The 16967-nt window shown below is 52.5% G+C and overlaps 4 protein-coding genes across 4 annotated transcripts; 1 reads left to right on the forward strand and 3 right to left on the reverse strand.

Annotated features, from left to right (window-relative positions):
- Positions 1 to 60: 60 nt before the first annotated feature.
- CCMA1212_010750 (ATP-dependent helicase HRQ1) lies at positions 61 to 6573 on the reverse strand (the record flags this gene model as incomplete). Its single annotated transcript, XM_073707778.1, has 7 exons — positions 61 to 1931; positions 1983 to 3534; positions 4044 to 4130; positions 4394 to 5467; positions 5531 to 5948; positions 6008 to 6340; positions 6512 to 6573. 7 exons carry the CDS (start codon positions 6571 to 6573, stop codon positions 61 to 63), a joined length of 5397 nt encoding a protein of 1798 aa, XP_073553695.1.
- Positions 6574 to 7172: 599 nt separating this feature from the next.
- CCMA1212_010751 (uncharacterized protein) lies at positions 7173 to 8733 on the reverse strand (the record flags this gene model as incomplete). The annotated part of the gene is made up of 4 exons (XM_073707779.1): positions 7173 to 7422; positions 7497 to 8070; positions 8130 to 8240; positions 8727 to 8733. The coding sequence occupies 4 exons, from the start codon at positions 8731 to 8733 to the stop codon at positions 7173 to 7175; spliced, it is 942 nt and encodes a 313-aa protein (XP_073553694.1).
- A 127-nt stretch (positions 8734 to 8860) lies between these two features.
- On the reverse strand, positions 8861 to 11054 carry CCMA1212_010752 (SWI/SNF and RSC complexes subunit ssr2; the record flags this gene model as incomplete). The annotated part of the gene is made up of 3 exons (XM_073707780.1): positions 8861 to 10264; positions 10330 to 10886; positions 10943 to 11054. The coding sequence occupies 3 exons, from the start codon at positions 11052 to 11054 to the stop codon at positions 8861 to 8863; spliced, it is 2073 nt and encodes a 690-aa protein (XP_073553697.1).
- A 754-nt stretch (positions 11055 to 11808) lies between these two features.
- On the forward strand, positions 11809 to 16882 carry CCMA1212_010753 (uncharacterized protein; the record flags this gene model as incomplete). Its single annotated transcript, XM_073707781.1, has 8 exons — positions 11809 to 12211; positions 12261 to 14791; positions 14846 to 15135; positions 15223 to 15565; positions 15621 to 15985; positions 16043 to 16149; positions 16211 to 16593; positions 16670 to 16882. The coding sequence occupies 8 exons, from the start codon at positions 11809 to 11811 to the stop codon at positions 16880 to 16882; spliced, it is 4635 nt and encodes a 1544-aa protein (XP_073553696.1).
- Between the last annotated feature and the right edge of the window lie 85 nt (positions 16883 to 16967).

Below are 16967 nucleotides of genomic sequence, written 5' to 3' on the forward strand. Positions count from 1 at the left end.
TTATATAAAATTTATAGCTAACTAATATATAAGGTATTTAAAGTACTTTAATACTTTATATTATATTTTTAGAGGGATTGGTAGTGCAGAAGCTATTGTCTCTATACCTAGATATATCTCCTCAGGACCTTGCTGTAAGTCCTCTCTTCTAATATCCACCCCTAACAGGCTCCTGAGAATAACAAGGCACCCTGCCTTGCTTATAACCTCATTGGATTCTTTGCAAACTTCAGAAGCCACGCATTCAACACAGCCTTGTTGGCAACAGCATTCTTCCACCCTCTTCAAAGCACGCTCTAGCAGATGATCAATGTGATCAAAAGCCTTTGTGCTAACGCCGGAACCATTTGCACCTCCCTTGGCGTCATAAAACGTCAGTCGAGCCGGCCGCTTCCTCTTTGTCTCCTTTTTGGCAAACTCTTTAAGAGCAACCTTGCATTCGGTCCGTACATCTCCTGGGAGGCTGACGACGAACGCGGGTAGTAAGCTCATGATGACATGTTCCGCTGCGTGTATCGCTGCCGCCGCGTTCAGCTGTAATTCCCGTAGCACCTCAAGCACTTGTCCTGGTATGTCAAGCCACATGCCTTTGCTGTACCGGATAACGGGTGGGTTGTCTACCTGTACTGCGTCGATGATTCGCCCCTTCTTGTCTACCTTGAAGAATCCGAACACATTCTGTTGAATCTTGATGCCCCCATAGTAGGCGTGACAGGATGACCCAGATATCGTACGAATGGCCTCAATTTCAACAGGATCAACATCGGTATAGTCTCGTGACATTGTGGTCCACTCTACGTTGACCCGCTCGACTTTGGCCATGCTTTGGTCTGGGAGAAAATCGCGGATAAGATACGTGTTGCCCTGATGGAGGAATATGGCGCCGTCGTATATGGTAAAAGTTGCCCTCGACGCCTCGAGTTCCTCTAGAACTTCGTTCCTCCCATTTGTGATATCGATGATGGCAAAGTGATCATCTTCAGCGTCCCGGATGGCGATATATTGGGCTGGATTTGGGCGAAAACGGCCATGGCAGTGAAAGAATCCCGCGTCATCTTTGACCAATCGCTCTCGACATATCTGAGGCAGATCCTGGCCAAAAAACTGCATATCCTCCTCTTGTCGAATGGGCATTTCGTATGCAGCACACTGAATGTGGCCTTCGCGAACGAGCATATCGTCCAAGTCCACACGCAACTCACAATTAGGTTTCGAGAAAAGCTCATCAGGGTTGTTCATGTAGTGCTGATCAGTTGGAAAGCTGTCGCCTACAAGGATCGACAGAGAATCCTTGGTTCGCCGCCCTGCTCTGCCACTCTGCTGCCGTAGATTCGCGATCGTGTAAGGGAAGCCCCACGTGAGGACGCAGTCCAGACTGCCGATATCGATCCCGAGCTCAAGAGCCGTAGTCGCCACGATACCAAGCAACTTCCCTTGGAACATTTCTGTTTCGATTCTTCGGCGGTCTCGAGCCGTATACCCGCCCCTGTAGCCCATGACAAGATTGCTGCATTCCGGACGACCAAGTTCATGCAACTCCTGCTTGATCGCCTTGGTCAACGCCTCGCATTGTGCCCGAACCCTGCAAAAAGCAATGATCCTGACGCCCCTGAGCAGGAGGGCGCAAAATAGACGAGCACACTCAAATTTGGCGCTGCCACGTCCGCTCGCGGGATCCCCTGGCTCCTTGTACGGTGTGTTCCAGCAGAGAAACTCCTTCCTGCCGGATGGCGATCCGTCGTAATCGATTAAACAAACATCCGACACACCAAAGATCAACTTGAAGTGCTCCTCAGGATTGGCCACCGTGGCGGAGCAGGAAATGAACTGAACGTGCCGGTTTCCTACTGCAGCGCATATGCGTCGCAGTCTTCGCATGATAAAGGCAACGTGGGATCCAAGCTGGCCGTTGTAGTAATGAAGCTCATCAACTTGGAGCTGTTAGTCAATGGGCTGATTCGCTGATCTGTGAACGAACTTACCAACGACAAACTTCAGGTTCTTCAGAAAGCTTCTCCACCTCTGTTCCTGGGGGAGAATAGTGAGGTGAAGCATATCGGGATTTGTGAAGATGATTTTTGCTTCTTCTCGAATGGCATCTCGAAGTTTCAAGGGGGTATCTCCGTCAAACGTTTCTACCAAGACATGCTCAAGACTTGGCATGTAGGACAAGATATCGCGAAGGCTGCGCTTCTGGTCCTGAGCCAGTGCCTTGGTGGGAAAGATATACAAGGCCCTGGATTTTGAATCCTGTTCCAAAGCATGTAATACTGGTAACTGATAGATGAGTGACTTCCCAGAGCTTGTCGAGGTGGCTATGACGATATTGCGCCCTTCATGTAGCTTATTCAGAGCCTCTGCTTGATGCGTGTAAAATTGGGTGATTTGTTTAGCATTATATAGAGCATTCACAAGGTCCTGTGACAGTAGGAAGTTGAGACTTCCATAGGCCGGACTCTGTGGCTCGAATACTCTGTGACCATCGGGCACGATTTGGCCAGAATACCATGAGCTCTCTCTGATCGAATCTAGGATCTCTGATATGCTCTGCCGCTCATGAGGAATGACATCCGGAATAGTACTCGCCGTGCGACTGAGTGTAACATCGTCATTCGTCGATTTGGGTATGAACGCTTGGGCTTTCTCGTGAAGGACCTTGTCTGGATCCTCGTCGTCACTCAAGCACTTGCTGAGAAAGTTGTTGATAGCATTGGCGAACTTTTGGTTACGCCGCTCAATCAGCTGCGTCATCTGTTTTTGGCCATATACTGGCATTTTCAGCTTCTCTTTCCTGAGCTTTTGAGTCGGCCGCGTCGCCTCGCCCGTTTCTCGATCCACCACTTGTCGCTTCAGATCTCCATCAATGAACTCCAGATGTAACACTTGGCGCCCGTTCATGACAGCCTTGTCGTTGTCACCGTCACCCAGCCGCTCGTTTCCAGTCAGCCCGCCAACAGACGCATCGTGAGCCGGAGTTTGGGACATGAAAGATTGTGACGACTTGAAGACGTCGTCTCTCTGTGCGCCTCGAACGTTGAGCTGTAGCATAAGCTCGTTGACGTACTCAAACTTCAAAGCTTCTGGACGGAGAGCAACCATTTGAGCGACATCCTGGACTGTCAGCTCCTTTTTTGTGTGCGACTCGACGGCTGGTCGGAGAGTGTCAAATGTCGTCAAGACATGCTTGCGCGTAGAACAGAAGGTGTAGACCAGGTTCAATGCTCTATGTGCTCTCTCAAGAGCCTGAAGAGTGTCGGTCCAAGGAATTGGAGGCGGCCCAGAACTAGCTGAACCATCTGTCTGGTTTTTCTGCTTTTGACTGCTCTCTCGCTTTCTTGTTCTGGGCTTCTTCTGCGGAACGGCCGTTGATTTAGCTTGCCGACCATCTCCGCCTTCCAGGGGATCCTCGTCATGGACGCGCTTCCGTGAGTCCTGATTCCCCAGCTCGCTCTGAGCCAGGGTCTGTATTGCATTGTTGTCCATGGCTGGGATAAAGGGATGCTTCGCAGCTCCGAGGTCCTCAGCCGACCAGCCCTAGTGTTCAGGCCATTGGTTCGAGGGGCGCAGGCAAGATCTGCGTGGATGCAAGGCTGCGATAGAATTGGAGACGGACCATTCAACTTGATCGAAGAGATGCCTGAATTTGATGGCACCGGGTCAGCACTTTATGCTCGAGAACAGGGAGAATCCAGTAGACCGAGGTTCGATCTATGGCGCAAGTAATGTCTGCGTTTCTGCGATCCAGCAAGCCTGCGACGATCGCGAAACTAACGCATAGTCACGTGTTCCACTACCAGCAAAGCAACTCGTAGGTTGAGCCGTGGACTTTCGAAACTGCAGATATTCACCGTTTTCACCATGGCAAAATCTATATGGAGCACGTATTCAGCGCCTAGATGGCAGTAGCATTACTACATACTATATTGGGCGTCTCGCCCCAAGTGACATGTCTAGAGTATTCCAGAAGTACTTTACACTGGTGCCTGATCGTCATCTCCCCATCAATTCCTGTTCAATGCAACACTGAGTTACATGAAACATACCTGAGCTTGCATCTTGGCCATGATGGCGGGTTTGCTAGGCCATAGCGTGGACGGGCAGCTTGAATTCGCGCGCTGCTGTGCCTTTTCCTATGGCGGCACATGTATGGGCATGGCCAAGCGGGGGTTGAATAATACACACCCAGACTCGTCGTTGTATCAACAGTTTGTCGTTGGACTCGTTGAGCATCAACATCTTTTGACGGGCTCTAGTTGCCTTGAAGTTCTTTCTGAATGCTGTTGATTTCGCTTAGAAAACTTTTGGCGTTTGCTGCGGACATCTATCGCGAAGAAGAAGCATGTCAGCGGGGAACGATGAGATGGGACAGGATGGCTACACGGCCAAGACTTACTCTCATAGTAACGTTCACAGGCTTCGCTGGTTCGCCCTCAAATGCCGTGAAGAAGATCGAGACGGTCTTCAGGGATGCCTTTTCCTGAAAGGTCATTGCAGGGAGGAGAGCTGTGTTGAGGATCACGCGAAGTGTCTGGTCTTGGCGCATGAGAAGGCGAGGAACCTTGTGTCCTTGCGCCTTGTCATCATCTCCATCGCCAGATTCAAGGCCAGATGCATCGAAAGAGCCAAGGATAGGGGCTCCAGTCTCATCATACTCGATACACCCTTGCGGAACATTGATTTTCAGCATCCCGCCACCTCGTTCCTTCCAGCCGGCGTCTTTGTCGTGGTAATACATCTTCGCCCGGACGGATAGCAGAGTTGCTTCGCCTGCCTCACCATCATCAACTTCGACTGTGACACGATGATGCCGAGTTAGCAAACGGTGCACCAAAGAAGAGCCAAATGAGGCCACATGTGTATACATATAAATCTCATGGAATACCATCTCACCCTTGTGTAGTTTGAAGCGCTTCTTCTCCTCTGGCTCCCTTTCGGGTGAAGCAGCTCGCTCCTGTTCGTCTGATTCGGATTCGCCATCGCGGTCGGCGTCCTCGTCATCCTCGTCTTCCGCATCGCTCTCTGGAGCCCCAAAAGGTTTTGCGGGCTTTTCACTATGAAGGGGCTTCGCCGAAGGTGACGCAAAGCTACTCAGGCTTTTACTCGCCGCAAACGGAGAGCCGAGACTGGCGCCGCCGAATCCTGAAGAAAGGCTGGCGAACGGCGAAGCACTATTAGCGCCGCCGAAGGCCAACTTTGGCATAGCGACAGATGTCGCAGGCTGTGATGCCGGCGCACCCAAACTGGGGGTTGACGATAGAGCCGAGGAGCCAATCGAAGAGGAAAAGATGCTGCTCTGGGCCGTGCTTAAGCTCGCGAAGGGCGATGATCCGGTAGCGAGCTTGCCGAACCCTGAAGCGGAAAACGCAGCAGACGACGTCTGTGGCAGAGGCTTCGCTGAAGAGCTCTGGGAGTTTGATGTATCCTCGGTGGCAGGTTGCGTGTCCGCCGTTGAGGAGGAGGTCTTTGTCTGCTTATTAGATAGAGCCGACACATGGTGAGCGGGCGGCATTGAATGAGGAGCGTCACATACCGAAACCACTCTTGATGAGTCTTCCTCACGATGCCTTTTCTTCTCTGGTTCTAACCGAGAAGCCCGATCCTTGGTTGACTCGGTAGACGTGACGCTGTTGGCGTCGTTTTGTTCCACCTCTATGCTTCCATCCAACTGGTCATGTGCGCGCTTCTTCTTCGGAGAGGGCATCTGTTCCTTGAGTCTCTCGTCGGCGCTGTCGGATACATGGTCGGCAGGGGTATCAGGACGTGCCGCATCGTAGTCGACGGTGCCTGAGGCGGCTTCGCCAGCGGCAGCAGGAGAGTCCGATATGGACGACTGTTTCAGTTCCCGACGAGCGGCGCGCGTCTCGGCATCTTCGCCTGCTTCTGGGTAGCCTCGCTCGTTCTTGGGGCTGGCCGGTGCTTGCGAGCTGTCGGCCATGTTGCGTGCAAGGCTGGATTGGAAGAGGTGGACTGTGTCGATCGCGCAAGATGAGGCGGGAGGATGTCGTACTGTAGATCTGCGGCCTGGATTAATACAGCGACGGCTGCTCGCGCATAACCGCGCGACCCTGAGCGGCGGACCAGGTCAAGGATGCGGAGATGGAGCTGAGGAGGAGCAGAAGAGCACACAAGACCAGTAAAATCAAGGGCATAGGCTCGCACGATGACCACTGTTTGCCTCTGTCCGTCTTTGTGCTGCTGTCGCGCTGCAGCAATTTTGTACCGGTAGTTGGAGGTGGTCAACTTCAGCTGGCCAAGCGCCCAATCACAGACATGGGCTCCTGGCAGTAAGGTATTATCTTCCGGATCCCAGAGCACGGATTTGGGACGCAGAACAAGGGAGCTTGAGGTACTCAGATGGTACTATCACACGAACAACGCCTGCGCGGAGCACGGAAAAGGCACGATTGCTACTAAGATATACTTCCCCACTGTTCCGCCGAAGAGCGATGAGGGGTAGCAATTAAACGGCCGGGCAGGCCTTGGGTTCGAGGTGCCTTGCATACCTCCTTACCTTGAGGTATGTACTATAAGGTATTTGCTGCCATACTTGGTGTTGCGTGTTTTGACAGTCATTGTATAAGGTAGCGATATCTCGCCTAGTATTTGATACGAACCCTTTTCGGATTGGGTTTCTAAAGGCTTCTTGATCTGTTTTTGCCTACCTCGTACTAGTAGCAGCTTGTGAAGCGTACCCAGAACGGGAATCTTGAGTGCTTGTGCCACATGGTAATCCGTTGACCAACCTGTCTTGGGTCAGGTAATAGCAACATAGTGGCCTGACTTACATCATTACCTTACGAAATTCATATTCGTGCATATTCGTACCTACATACCTTACCCAAGTTGGCCTATACTATGCTGGATACTAAGGTGGTACTAGTAGGCAGTTGAGGTATATGCGAGAGGTTCTGTAGTAAGCTCGTTGCTTGGTACCTAAGGTATGCTTGGTATGCTTGGTATGGATGGCGAGGTTGGCCGCATGCATGCGATCGATTGCGCATATCATATGCCGGACTCCATCAAGGCGCTAGAGGGCATGCTTGCATGTAGCACCATAGAGGCCGCTCTCTAGTTCGAAGACGATGTTTTATTCTTTCATTACACATATCCCCTCGCATCGCAAAGGCTTCTAGAACTCGGCATCGCCCAGAGACCTCGCATAAAGCGGCTCCTTAGCTGATGAAGCAAAGACATCCTAGCCCCAGATAAAACACAAGCAGAGGGTAAACGGCAATGGCCACACGGTTTTTGACCACTCCGCTACCACCGAGGATGCTGACGCCAGCAGCAAGGGACCACGCGATGAGACAAAGATAGACCGGTATTCGTGCAATCCAGTGAAGCCTGAGAGCTGACAAGAGGGCGGCAATTACTAACGGAAACAGCGTGTAGCCAATGATGCAGATGCTCTGGGCAAAGGAGCTGTGATTGCAATGTTAGCAAGGGGACAAGACTGACGTGGACCGGCGTATGATCTTTCGTTTCGGTTGACTCACATATTGCCGCCCAAGAGCTTGATTTGAAGAGTGACAATGGCCTCGCCCAGCCAGATGGTCGCAAAGACGCCGCTAAAGACGGCATCTTTCTGATCAGCTCGGGCCGTGAAGCTGAGCAGCAGGCTGAGCAGCAAGCAGAAGATCAAAGGGCCCCATAGATCCCAATCTCTGAGCCCGGGGCTCATGTTGCTCTGCAGCAGAGCCTCGGCATCTATGACTCGGCTGGCAAGGCCGGTGAGCTCCTCTCTCGTGCCCGTGAGGCCTGCGCCGCGAATGTTGGAGTATGCACCGCGGAGACCGCCTTCGGAATCGAACATGGTGCCACCCAGCAGGTATCGCGGGTACAGCACTTCCTTGAGCTTGTCCCACACGGCCAAAAGGTCGCGACGTAGCGTCTCCCATACGCTTTCGTCGATGGTGTTCTGGGGCGCCCTTCGGTCGTCACCGGGGATGCGAGAGGTGAGGAAGCCCTGGTCCAGCGATCCCGACGCCGACGCTCCAGAGGCAACCGTGTTTGTCAAGGGCTGCCGAGACGATTGCGGAGCAAGGGGATCATCAAAGTCGTTGAGGTCGGCTGCGTCTGATGCATCAGCTTCGTGATCGACTTGACAGGAGCTTGGGACTCGTTCCTACCATCATCTGGATCAATCAGGTCGTCGTCCTCCAGAGAGGCGCGGTGGTATTGGCCCCTAGCACTTGACATTGAGATTGTAGGCGACTGGAAAACAGGTTTCGAATGAGGCGCTGCTGTCGCGAGATGCTTCCAGGACGGTGTTTGCAATTCTTTGGCTTCTAAGGCGGGTAATGTCCGTAATGGTTAGTAACTAGTAGTAGGTAGGTAGTAAGTATCGTCACGAGAAGCTGCCGTCAGAGGTAAGGATAGTGGGGCGAGAAGCTGTCGACGTGGAGCTTATGGGCCGCAGTTGCGTAGCATTGGCGCGAAGGTACACGCACTGCCAAGATGTGAGAGGCGGTACCTCGTACAAAGGCAGCACAACGACGCCGACAGCACATGAACTCAAAATGATTCGTCTTACTCAGTGAGCGGGCAGCTTCGGCAACAGCAATGAGGCACTCGATAGAGCAGAAACCATTGTTATGAACTCAATAAGTCATTGAATTACATACCTTACTTACTAGGTAGTAGTCATACTGATACACCCGCCCAGGGAAAAAGTTAACGAGGTAAATGATCCTCTTTCGCAGCATAATATCCCAAACTCCCCAGACCATACATTATCAAGTCAGCAAGTGCCTATTTTGCTTCCTTTCCAAAGCTCTCCAACTCCAAAGCTTCCCAGAATACCAGCACCAGTGGTGGCGCCCAGGGCCAATCAACCTGGCCCTGCAAGACTCAGAGACCTCTATGCTTCAAACGTCTTGACCTGGCCGCTGCTGCTCGGTGGCAGCATCGACTGACCATCCAGAACGGGTTGGAACCCCAGTTTCTCGCCGTCCATGGTGATGTCCTGGGCCATTCGAGCACCCTGTGCTCCGCCTACTTCAGCCGCCGCATTCAATGTGTCCTGAATGGCCTGCACCTGCCTCTTAAAGGCCAGTCTGTCCAGGAATAGCTGCTGTCTTCCACGTTCCAGTTCTCTGCGCTCCTCTCGCAGCAATTCTTCCATCTCGTCAAAGTACTTGAGCTTCAGTTCGAGCTTCTGGAGCATCACGTTGGAGGCTGCCGAGACCAGTCTTGTCATCTCTCGCTCTTCATGTGATGCGAACACAGCTCCACGGGCACCGATCGATGCCAATGGAATGGACGCAAGCGATGTCTTGGTTGTCGACGTCGTAGTAGTAGTCGTGGTCACAACTGTCTGTCGGAAATCCACATCCATAGATTCCGCCTTGTCCACATCGTTCTCCTTTCTGTCTCCCGCCGCCGCGTTGCTTGCCTGGTTCGCACCATCGAGCTGTTTTCGTAGATTGCGCTTGAGCTCGTCTGCTGACCTGTTTGCCGCGGCAGCAGTGCTGGCTGGGTCTGCCAGGCTTGCCAGGAAGCCCACGACGGACATAACAGGGTTGTCCACCTGGCTGAAAGGAAGATGACCGTGTTGACTTCCCAGCATGGATAAGCCGGTAGGGTTGTTCGTAGGTGCCTCCGAATCGAGATACTTCTCTTCGATGTCCAGCTGGAGAAACTGTAGCACACATTCTTCCCTCGTTCGAGTGCCAACGTGATCCGCGATCTCTCCCCAGTCGTCATCGAACCGCTCGAGGCCTTCGAGAAGGCGTAGGATCTCTGCGTCGGTCCACGGTGCATCCCGATCGAGAACGGATGTGTACGTCGGGTTTTCCACTTTGGAGTACATGCTAGAGCTGTGGTTCGCAGGCAACCGGCCCTCGGTGAAGCAGTTGGGGCAGAGATCGAACTTCGCTTTCGCCCTCGCATCCGACTGGGAGCTATGGTAGTATATCCTGGTGCAATCGTTACCGCACTGGTGGCAGTTGACCTTGGCCACTGGCACCTTGGCGGTTTCTTCGATGGAACCGTCATCGCCATTCCTTTGGCTTTCTGACTTTGTAATGGGTGTCCCTTTGGCACTGGCTTCATAGATGTTGCGACCGATTCCCAAGTTCAGGTCACCCTTGCTGGGGACCGAAGCATTGGCCTTCTCTTCGGTGTCCCGATTCTTCTTGCCTTCCAGAACAACAGGGTCGGCAGCAGGCTGCCAGGGTTGGAGTCCCCTCGGTGTATCACATATAACCTTGAAGTGGCCGGTGAACGGTGGACCAACATGCGACGGTCGCTGATCGGCATCGACCTATCGAAGAGAGTCAGCGGTGTGCGTGTGACGACAGAAGGCCCCATCGTATGTTGAGGATTCACCTGGTAGTTGATCAGGCCCCATTGTTCGAGGAACGCGTGAACGCGCATGATGGCGCAAACATCGCCGGCAAGATTGCGACGGCAGGCTGTCATCGTTAAGTATTCAGCCGGGTTCAGTCGATAGGTGTTGATCATGAAATCGCGATAGTCCTTGTAAACAGCCGGAGTCTTGCTTCGATTGCGATTGTTGAAAAATTCCGCCATCGCTTTGCGCTCGATGTCGTGGATGCTGTTCATGTCAAACCAGGTGCTGTAGCTCGGCAGCACAATCGCATGCGTCTGAGAGATGAGGTGATCCCTGGCGGCCGACTCAAAAGCCTCCTTCGACTTGGTTTCTATCCCGCCATTTGAGGTTGTGGCGGCATCGTTCGAGCCAGCAGGCATTCCTTGCTTATCCTCAGACACATCGCCCATCTCTTCATCGAGACGACCGGCAGCGTCGGGCGCAGCCGAATCACTCGGGGCATCGCTTGCGTCTACTGCCGCGCCAGCTGCAGGGCTTTCGCCACCCTGGGTGATCTGCTCTGCGCTCGAAGACTCCTCAGACATCTGCACGTCTGTCGGCATCGTTAGACATGTATAGTTCAATAGAAGCCAGTTGGTGATGGCTGACCTTGAGAATCTTGGCTTTTGACATTGGATTGCGATGGTGGCTGCGAGACGGCAGGGTTGGCGGCCGGCGATGCCGCGGTCCCCGGAGAGCCAAATGCTGTAGAGTCGTCCATTGCTACGCGTCTCTACTGATTGAATTCGGATAGAGGATCGTAGACAAAAATCCAGCCTAACGTGATGACGCGCAGCAAAGGTTGGAGGAGTTGGCTGGGAGGCTGTATTTTTAACGCGACAGGCAACGCCAAGTAGCGAACTTGCACAGTACGAAGTATGAGGAAAGGCTGAGAATACGGTAAGGAGTCCTTGTTGGGTAACAACCTCTTACTAGTCTAAGACTAGTGCCTCCTTAGCTTTTGGACGTCTTTAACGTCTACCGCTATTATCTTTCGTTTCTTCGAGATTCCTCCCTTAGTATCTGATACGAACTATATATGTATTCTGGGAAATTTACATATACAGTGTATCATTAGATTTAGTCTTTCTACTACTAAGCAGGCAGTAGTGTAGAATTTCTTAGCAACGGACCGGAATATAATTTATATTCACATGTTTAAGTACGACCCTATTTTCGTGCGAGTATATTGCCTGGGTGGGTAAAGGTACTGTGCATGACAGTGTGACTAAGCGCGTCCCTGGTTCGTGCTCCAACATGCACCACCACCTTCAAGTGGATGCAAGCTGTAATGACAGCATACCTGTCCCTGGTACAACCTTGGGAGGAAGTTGTCTTGCTGTCCTTGGCTTGAGCCTTGTTTCTTGCCATCGACGTGGCCGCCTCCGTTAACGCAGCCCTCCAACCGTTCTTTTCCTGCGAATGTTCTGATCAGAGCAAAACCTCGACTGGCGAATAGCCAATGCATTGCGAAGATGGCACCCCCTTCACCTGTGCGCAGCGTGCGTCCTGCTTCGCCGTCACTCCACCATGAAATCCCGAGGATGCAATATCGAAGCCGTCCTGTATCCGTGGCCGTGGATCCTGTGTCCCTGGTCATATCCGAATGCATAGCGATCACGTCGGCGATTCAAAAGCATGCGCGGTCTTCGCACTTCTCCGTGTCTGCCATACTCGGCGGAAATCCAAATACGATACAGTTCGGATCCCCTAAACCACGGGAACGAGGTGTTGGAGGAGGGCCTTTCAGGGACGGTGACCACGATGAAGCGGCCAGCAGCCGCTGGAGCTTTCAGGGGCAAAGGGCAAAGGGCTTGCAGGATAGCCCCATGATCACAGGCTTCAGCAACCTTCGCCACGAAATCACCGGAGTTCAGAGTGTGTACCTAGTTCAGCTTGTCACTTGCTGTCAACTAATGTTTCGTAGATATTCATTCATTCGATGCCCTGACTCTGCTAGCACCATTCCTCTTTGTGATCCAGGAGAAGGGAACTGCAGCACCGATTACGATATTGGCTCTGGGCGCATTGAGAAAATTCCTGGCCTATGGGTTCATTTCTCCCGAATCCCCGCGCTTTGCACTGGCTATGCAATCACTCTCGGCGGCTGTTACGCACTGCCAATTCGATATAAGTGATGCCGCGCAGGGCGAAGTTGTGCTGCTCATGATCCTCAACTTGATGGAGGACATGATGTCCGGACCGGGTGGCTACATTCTAAGCGACGAGAGCGTTTGCGACATGATGGGACGTGGATTGGCTATATGCTCTCAACCTCGGTTCTCTCCTGTCTTGAGGAGGACGGCCGAAGCTGTTTTAGTCCGGATGTGCCAGATCATATTCGAGGATATCAAACATATCGAGGTCGAGGCTGGCGATGATTCTTCGGTCATGGACCAGCTAGCGGACCAACACATGGAAAACGTCAAGATGGATACAACCGCCGGCAGTGCTGTTGCAGAGCCCATTGTGCCCACAACTACTCGAGACGGTTCTCCTCTGAGAGCTCCCGACAGCGGCGACGTCGAGAAGGCGGAGGAAGGACCTGTCGTCAACCCCGACAACGATGACAATGGAGAAAGCGACACAGAGTCCCTGGATCTCCGGCCCTACTCGCTGCCATCCGTCAGAGAGCTGTTCCGAGTTCTGGTCAACTTCCTGGATCCCAACGATCGCCATCATACGGACACAATGAGAGTGGTGGCTTTGAGGATCATACATGTTGCATTAGAAGTGTCCGGCTCATTTATCGCTCGCCACCCTGCCTTGGCAACCATAGCCAAAGATCAGCTGTGCTGTTATCTTTTCCAGCTTGTACGGTCCGATAACATGGCTATTCTACAGGAATCGCTAACGGTTACCGGCACTCTGCTTGCAACCTGCAGGGGCGTCCTCAAACTCCAGCAGGAACTTTACTTGTCCTATCTGGTAGCGTGCCTCCACCCAACGATCCCCATCCCTCGCGAAGCTGGAATCGATCCATCGTTGTACGCTGGCATACCCGAGACGCCAAAGTTGGTCAAGCCGCCACCGTCGCAGACCAACAGCGGGCGGGCAACTCCTGTTCCTGTCAAGGACCGACAAAAACTTGGCTTGGAGGGGGGAGCGCGCAAGCCCGACGCCAGGCAGGCCATGGTGGAGGCCCTCGGCGTTCTTTCGAGGATGCCAACATTTGCTACTGAGTTGTTTGTCAACTACGACTGTGACGAAGACAGGTCGGACCTGTGCGAAGACGTGATTGGGCTACTTGCGCGTAACGCCTTGCCGGACTCAGCTACATGGAGTACAACGAGCGTGCCACCTCTCTGCCTGGACGCACTCCTTCGATTCATCCAGTTCATGGCGGAGAGATTGGATGATGAGCCTGTCTACGAAAACTGTCCGGATCCCGAAGAGCTGAGAGAGAAAAGACGAAGAAAAAGGACGATAATCATAGGGACGAGCAAGTTTAACGAGAAGCCAAAGTTGGGGTTGAGCTATCTGGAAGCGAACAACATCATTACCGGCATTAACGATCCCGTTTCGGTGGCCAAGTTTCTCAAAGGCACATCCCGAATATCAAAGGCCGTGCTCGGAGACTTCCTATCCAAAAAGGGAAATGAAGCTATCTTGGGGGCCTTCATGGACCTGTTTGATTTTTCCGGCAAACGGATTGACCAAGCCTTGAGGCTGCTGCTGGAGTCGTTCCGGTTGCCTGGTGAGGCGCCCTTGATTGCGTCGGTAGTCGAGTCATTCTCGGAGAAGTACTGTGACTGCAACACGCTCTCCGAGGTGGCAAACAAAGACGCTGTCTTCATCTTGACATATGCCATCATCATTCTGAACACTGACCAACACAACCCGAACGTGAAGGACATCAAGAGGATGACGCTCAACGACTTCTCTAGAAACTTGCGAGGGCAAAACAATGGTCAAGATTTCTCGCAGGACTATCTGAGGGACATCTATGAGACCATCAAATCGAACGAAATCATCTTGCCAGATGAGCACGATAACCAGCACGCTTTCGATTACGCCTGGCGAGAGCTTCTCCTCAAGTCTGAGACGGCTGGCAACCTCTTTCACTGTGACACTAACATCTACGACGGCGACATGTTTGCTGCGACCTGGAAGCCGGTCGTCTCAGCCCTGTCGTACGTCTTCATGTCTGCTACCGATGATGCCGTTTTCGCCAGGATTGTTACCGGGTTTGATGAGTGCGCTCGCATTGCGACCAAGTATGGCAATGTCGAAGCACTTGACCAGATCATTTACTGCCTCAGTCACATCACTACGTTGGCTACTCGCGTGCCGTTCAACACATCTCTCAATACCGAGGTCCAAGTTGGCGACGGCAGTGTCATGGTCAGTGAGCTGGCTGTGAAGCTAGGCAGAGACTTCCGCGCGCAGCTCGCAGTCCTTGTTCTATTCCGGGTCGTCACTGGCAGCGAGGCTCTTATTCAAAATGGGTGGAAACATGTCAGTATTCTACTGAAATATCTGCATTGCCACGCCAAGCTAACTTCTTCAAAGATCATTCAGATATGGGTCCATCTCTTCTTGAATTCCCTAGCACCTCCGTTGTCCTCGACTGATCTTCCAACTCTACCAATCCCAGCCATTCCTCTACAGACTCCCTCACAAGTCATCGATAGGGCAGCAAGATCTAACGACGTTGGATTTTTCTCCGCATTCACCTCATATATCTCCAGCTATGCCGCGGATGACCCCCCAGAACCCTCGGACGAAGAACTCGAAAGCACATTATGTACCGTTGACTGCATCAACTCCTGTCACATTGACAAAGTCTTGAACAATATCTCGTGAGTCACACTGAAGGCCTTTTTTCTTTGTGTTTCCACCGGCTGTCTTGTGAAGACTTCTTTGCAACTTGTGCTAATCCTTCGCAGCAAATTGCCCCCAGCACGCATCGATGTATTAGTCCAGGCATTGCTGGATCTGCTGCCGGAGAGTGACCACTCGGCCGTAATCGGCGTAAAACAAGACAATGTGACGGTTGTACCCCCTAACGGGCCGAGCCCGTCGACGGGCCTACCGACTTACGACCCTAGCACGCCTTTTATCCTTGAGCTGTGTACCATCTTGACCATCCGAGACGGCGGATCCGCTCCAACTACGGCGAAGCAAGTCCTCGATGCTATTCATGGCGTTTTGCGCGACCACAGCCAGTGGCACGGTATTACCGTCTCGCGGGCGGCATTCTATGGTCTTATGATCCTGAAGTCGGGCTACGTATGTCACCCTGCGTGTACTGAAGAGTTGGCTCTAACTAACTGGAAAATAAAAGGACCACGATTTCGTCAACGTCCCCATCTTCCTGCATACCATCTCCAGCTTACCGCAGGATCTGCTGCTAAAGACAGCGGACATCATACTCTCTGGTCTGTCGATCTGCACGCGGGACCCCGGCCCCCTTAGGAGCGAGATGATGACCTCTCCTGATTTTTGGGTCATTCTACGAGTGGTGGCTGGCGACGCCAATGCCGCGGCTCAGATATTCGACATTCTAGAGAGAAGCACTACCGGAACCCCCCCCGCGATCATGGCCGACAACTACGAAGCAGCGATTTCACTCCTGAATCATTTCGCATCAGCGGCCGATCCTCTTGCTACCCGCGATTCCAAGTCGCCCGAGGCAACGAGGAAGAAGGTGTAAGTCCGCGACCCATGTCCTTCAAACGGATTGAGAACTAAGACATCGGCCTACAGTGATGCCCAGGTAACAGCAAGAGGCTGTCAGGCAGTCAATACCTTGTATGGTATGACGGCTCGGGTCCCGCAGCTTATGCAGCAGTCTCATCTAGAGAGTAGCGAGGGTGCGTTTCCCCATGACTTGCTCGTTATTGTCAGAGCTGATAGGTTAACATTGTTCATCAGCGTGGTCGGCTTATTGGCTGCCCATCCTGCAAGCACTGACGACGCAGTGCACCAATTCGTGTCGCGATGTTCGGCAGCTAGCTTTCTCTGCCCTGCAAAGGTCTCTGCTCTCGCCCGAACTGACGTGCAGTGATCCAAAGGAATGGACAGCAATATTCAGCAAAGTCTTGTTTCCCTTGATCTTCAGGCTTCTGAAGCCGGAGGTATACTCATCGGATCGTGACGGGATGAGCGAAATGCGCGTCCAAGTGGCATCCCTCCTCTGCAAAGTCTTCTTGCAGTACATGGTGCTCTTGAGCGAGTGGGATGGCATGCTGGACCTGTGGATCAAGATTATTGAAATCATGGATCGCCTCATGAACAGTGGACAAGGTGACAGTTTAGTAAGTCCCCTTTCCGCCTTTGCCATTTCCCGATGGACGCTCGTGGCTTGTCAAAAAACTAACTTCTGTTCTGCAGGCGGAAGCGGTGCGGGAAAACCTGAAGAACGTTGTTCTATTCATGGCCACCAGTGGCTATCTGGTGTCTCCCGACAAGGATCCCTCCAGGAAAAAGCTGTGGGATGAGACGTGGGAGAGGGTCAATAGGTTCTTGCCAGACTTGCGGAACGAGATCCTTGGTGAAGAAGCCCCCGAGCCTGGTGAGGCCAAAGACGGCGAAGAGAAACAATAGATGGACCTTTTTTCTTATTGGCTAGCATACTGGTGTATCCATACTGGCACTCTGTATAATTTGTAATGATATTGGTGACAAGGCA

This window comes from Trichoderma ghanense (assembly GCF_004382785.1).
Source record: "Trichoderma ghanense strain CCMA-1212 chromosome Unknown scaffold_31, whole genome shotgun sequence".
NCBI classification, from domain to species: domain Eukaryota; kingdom Fungi; phylum Ascomycota; class Sordariomycetes; order Hypocreales; family Hypocreaceae; genus Trichoderma; species Trichoderma ghanense.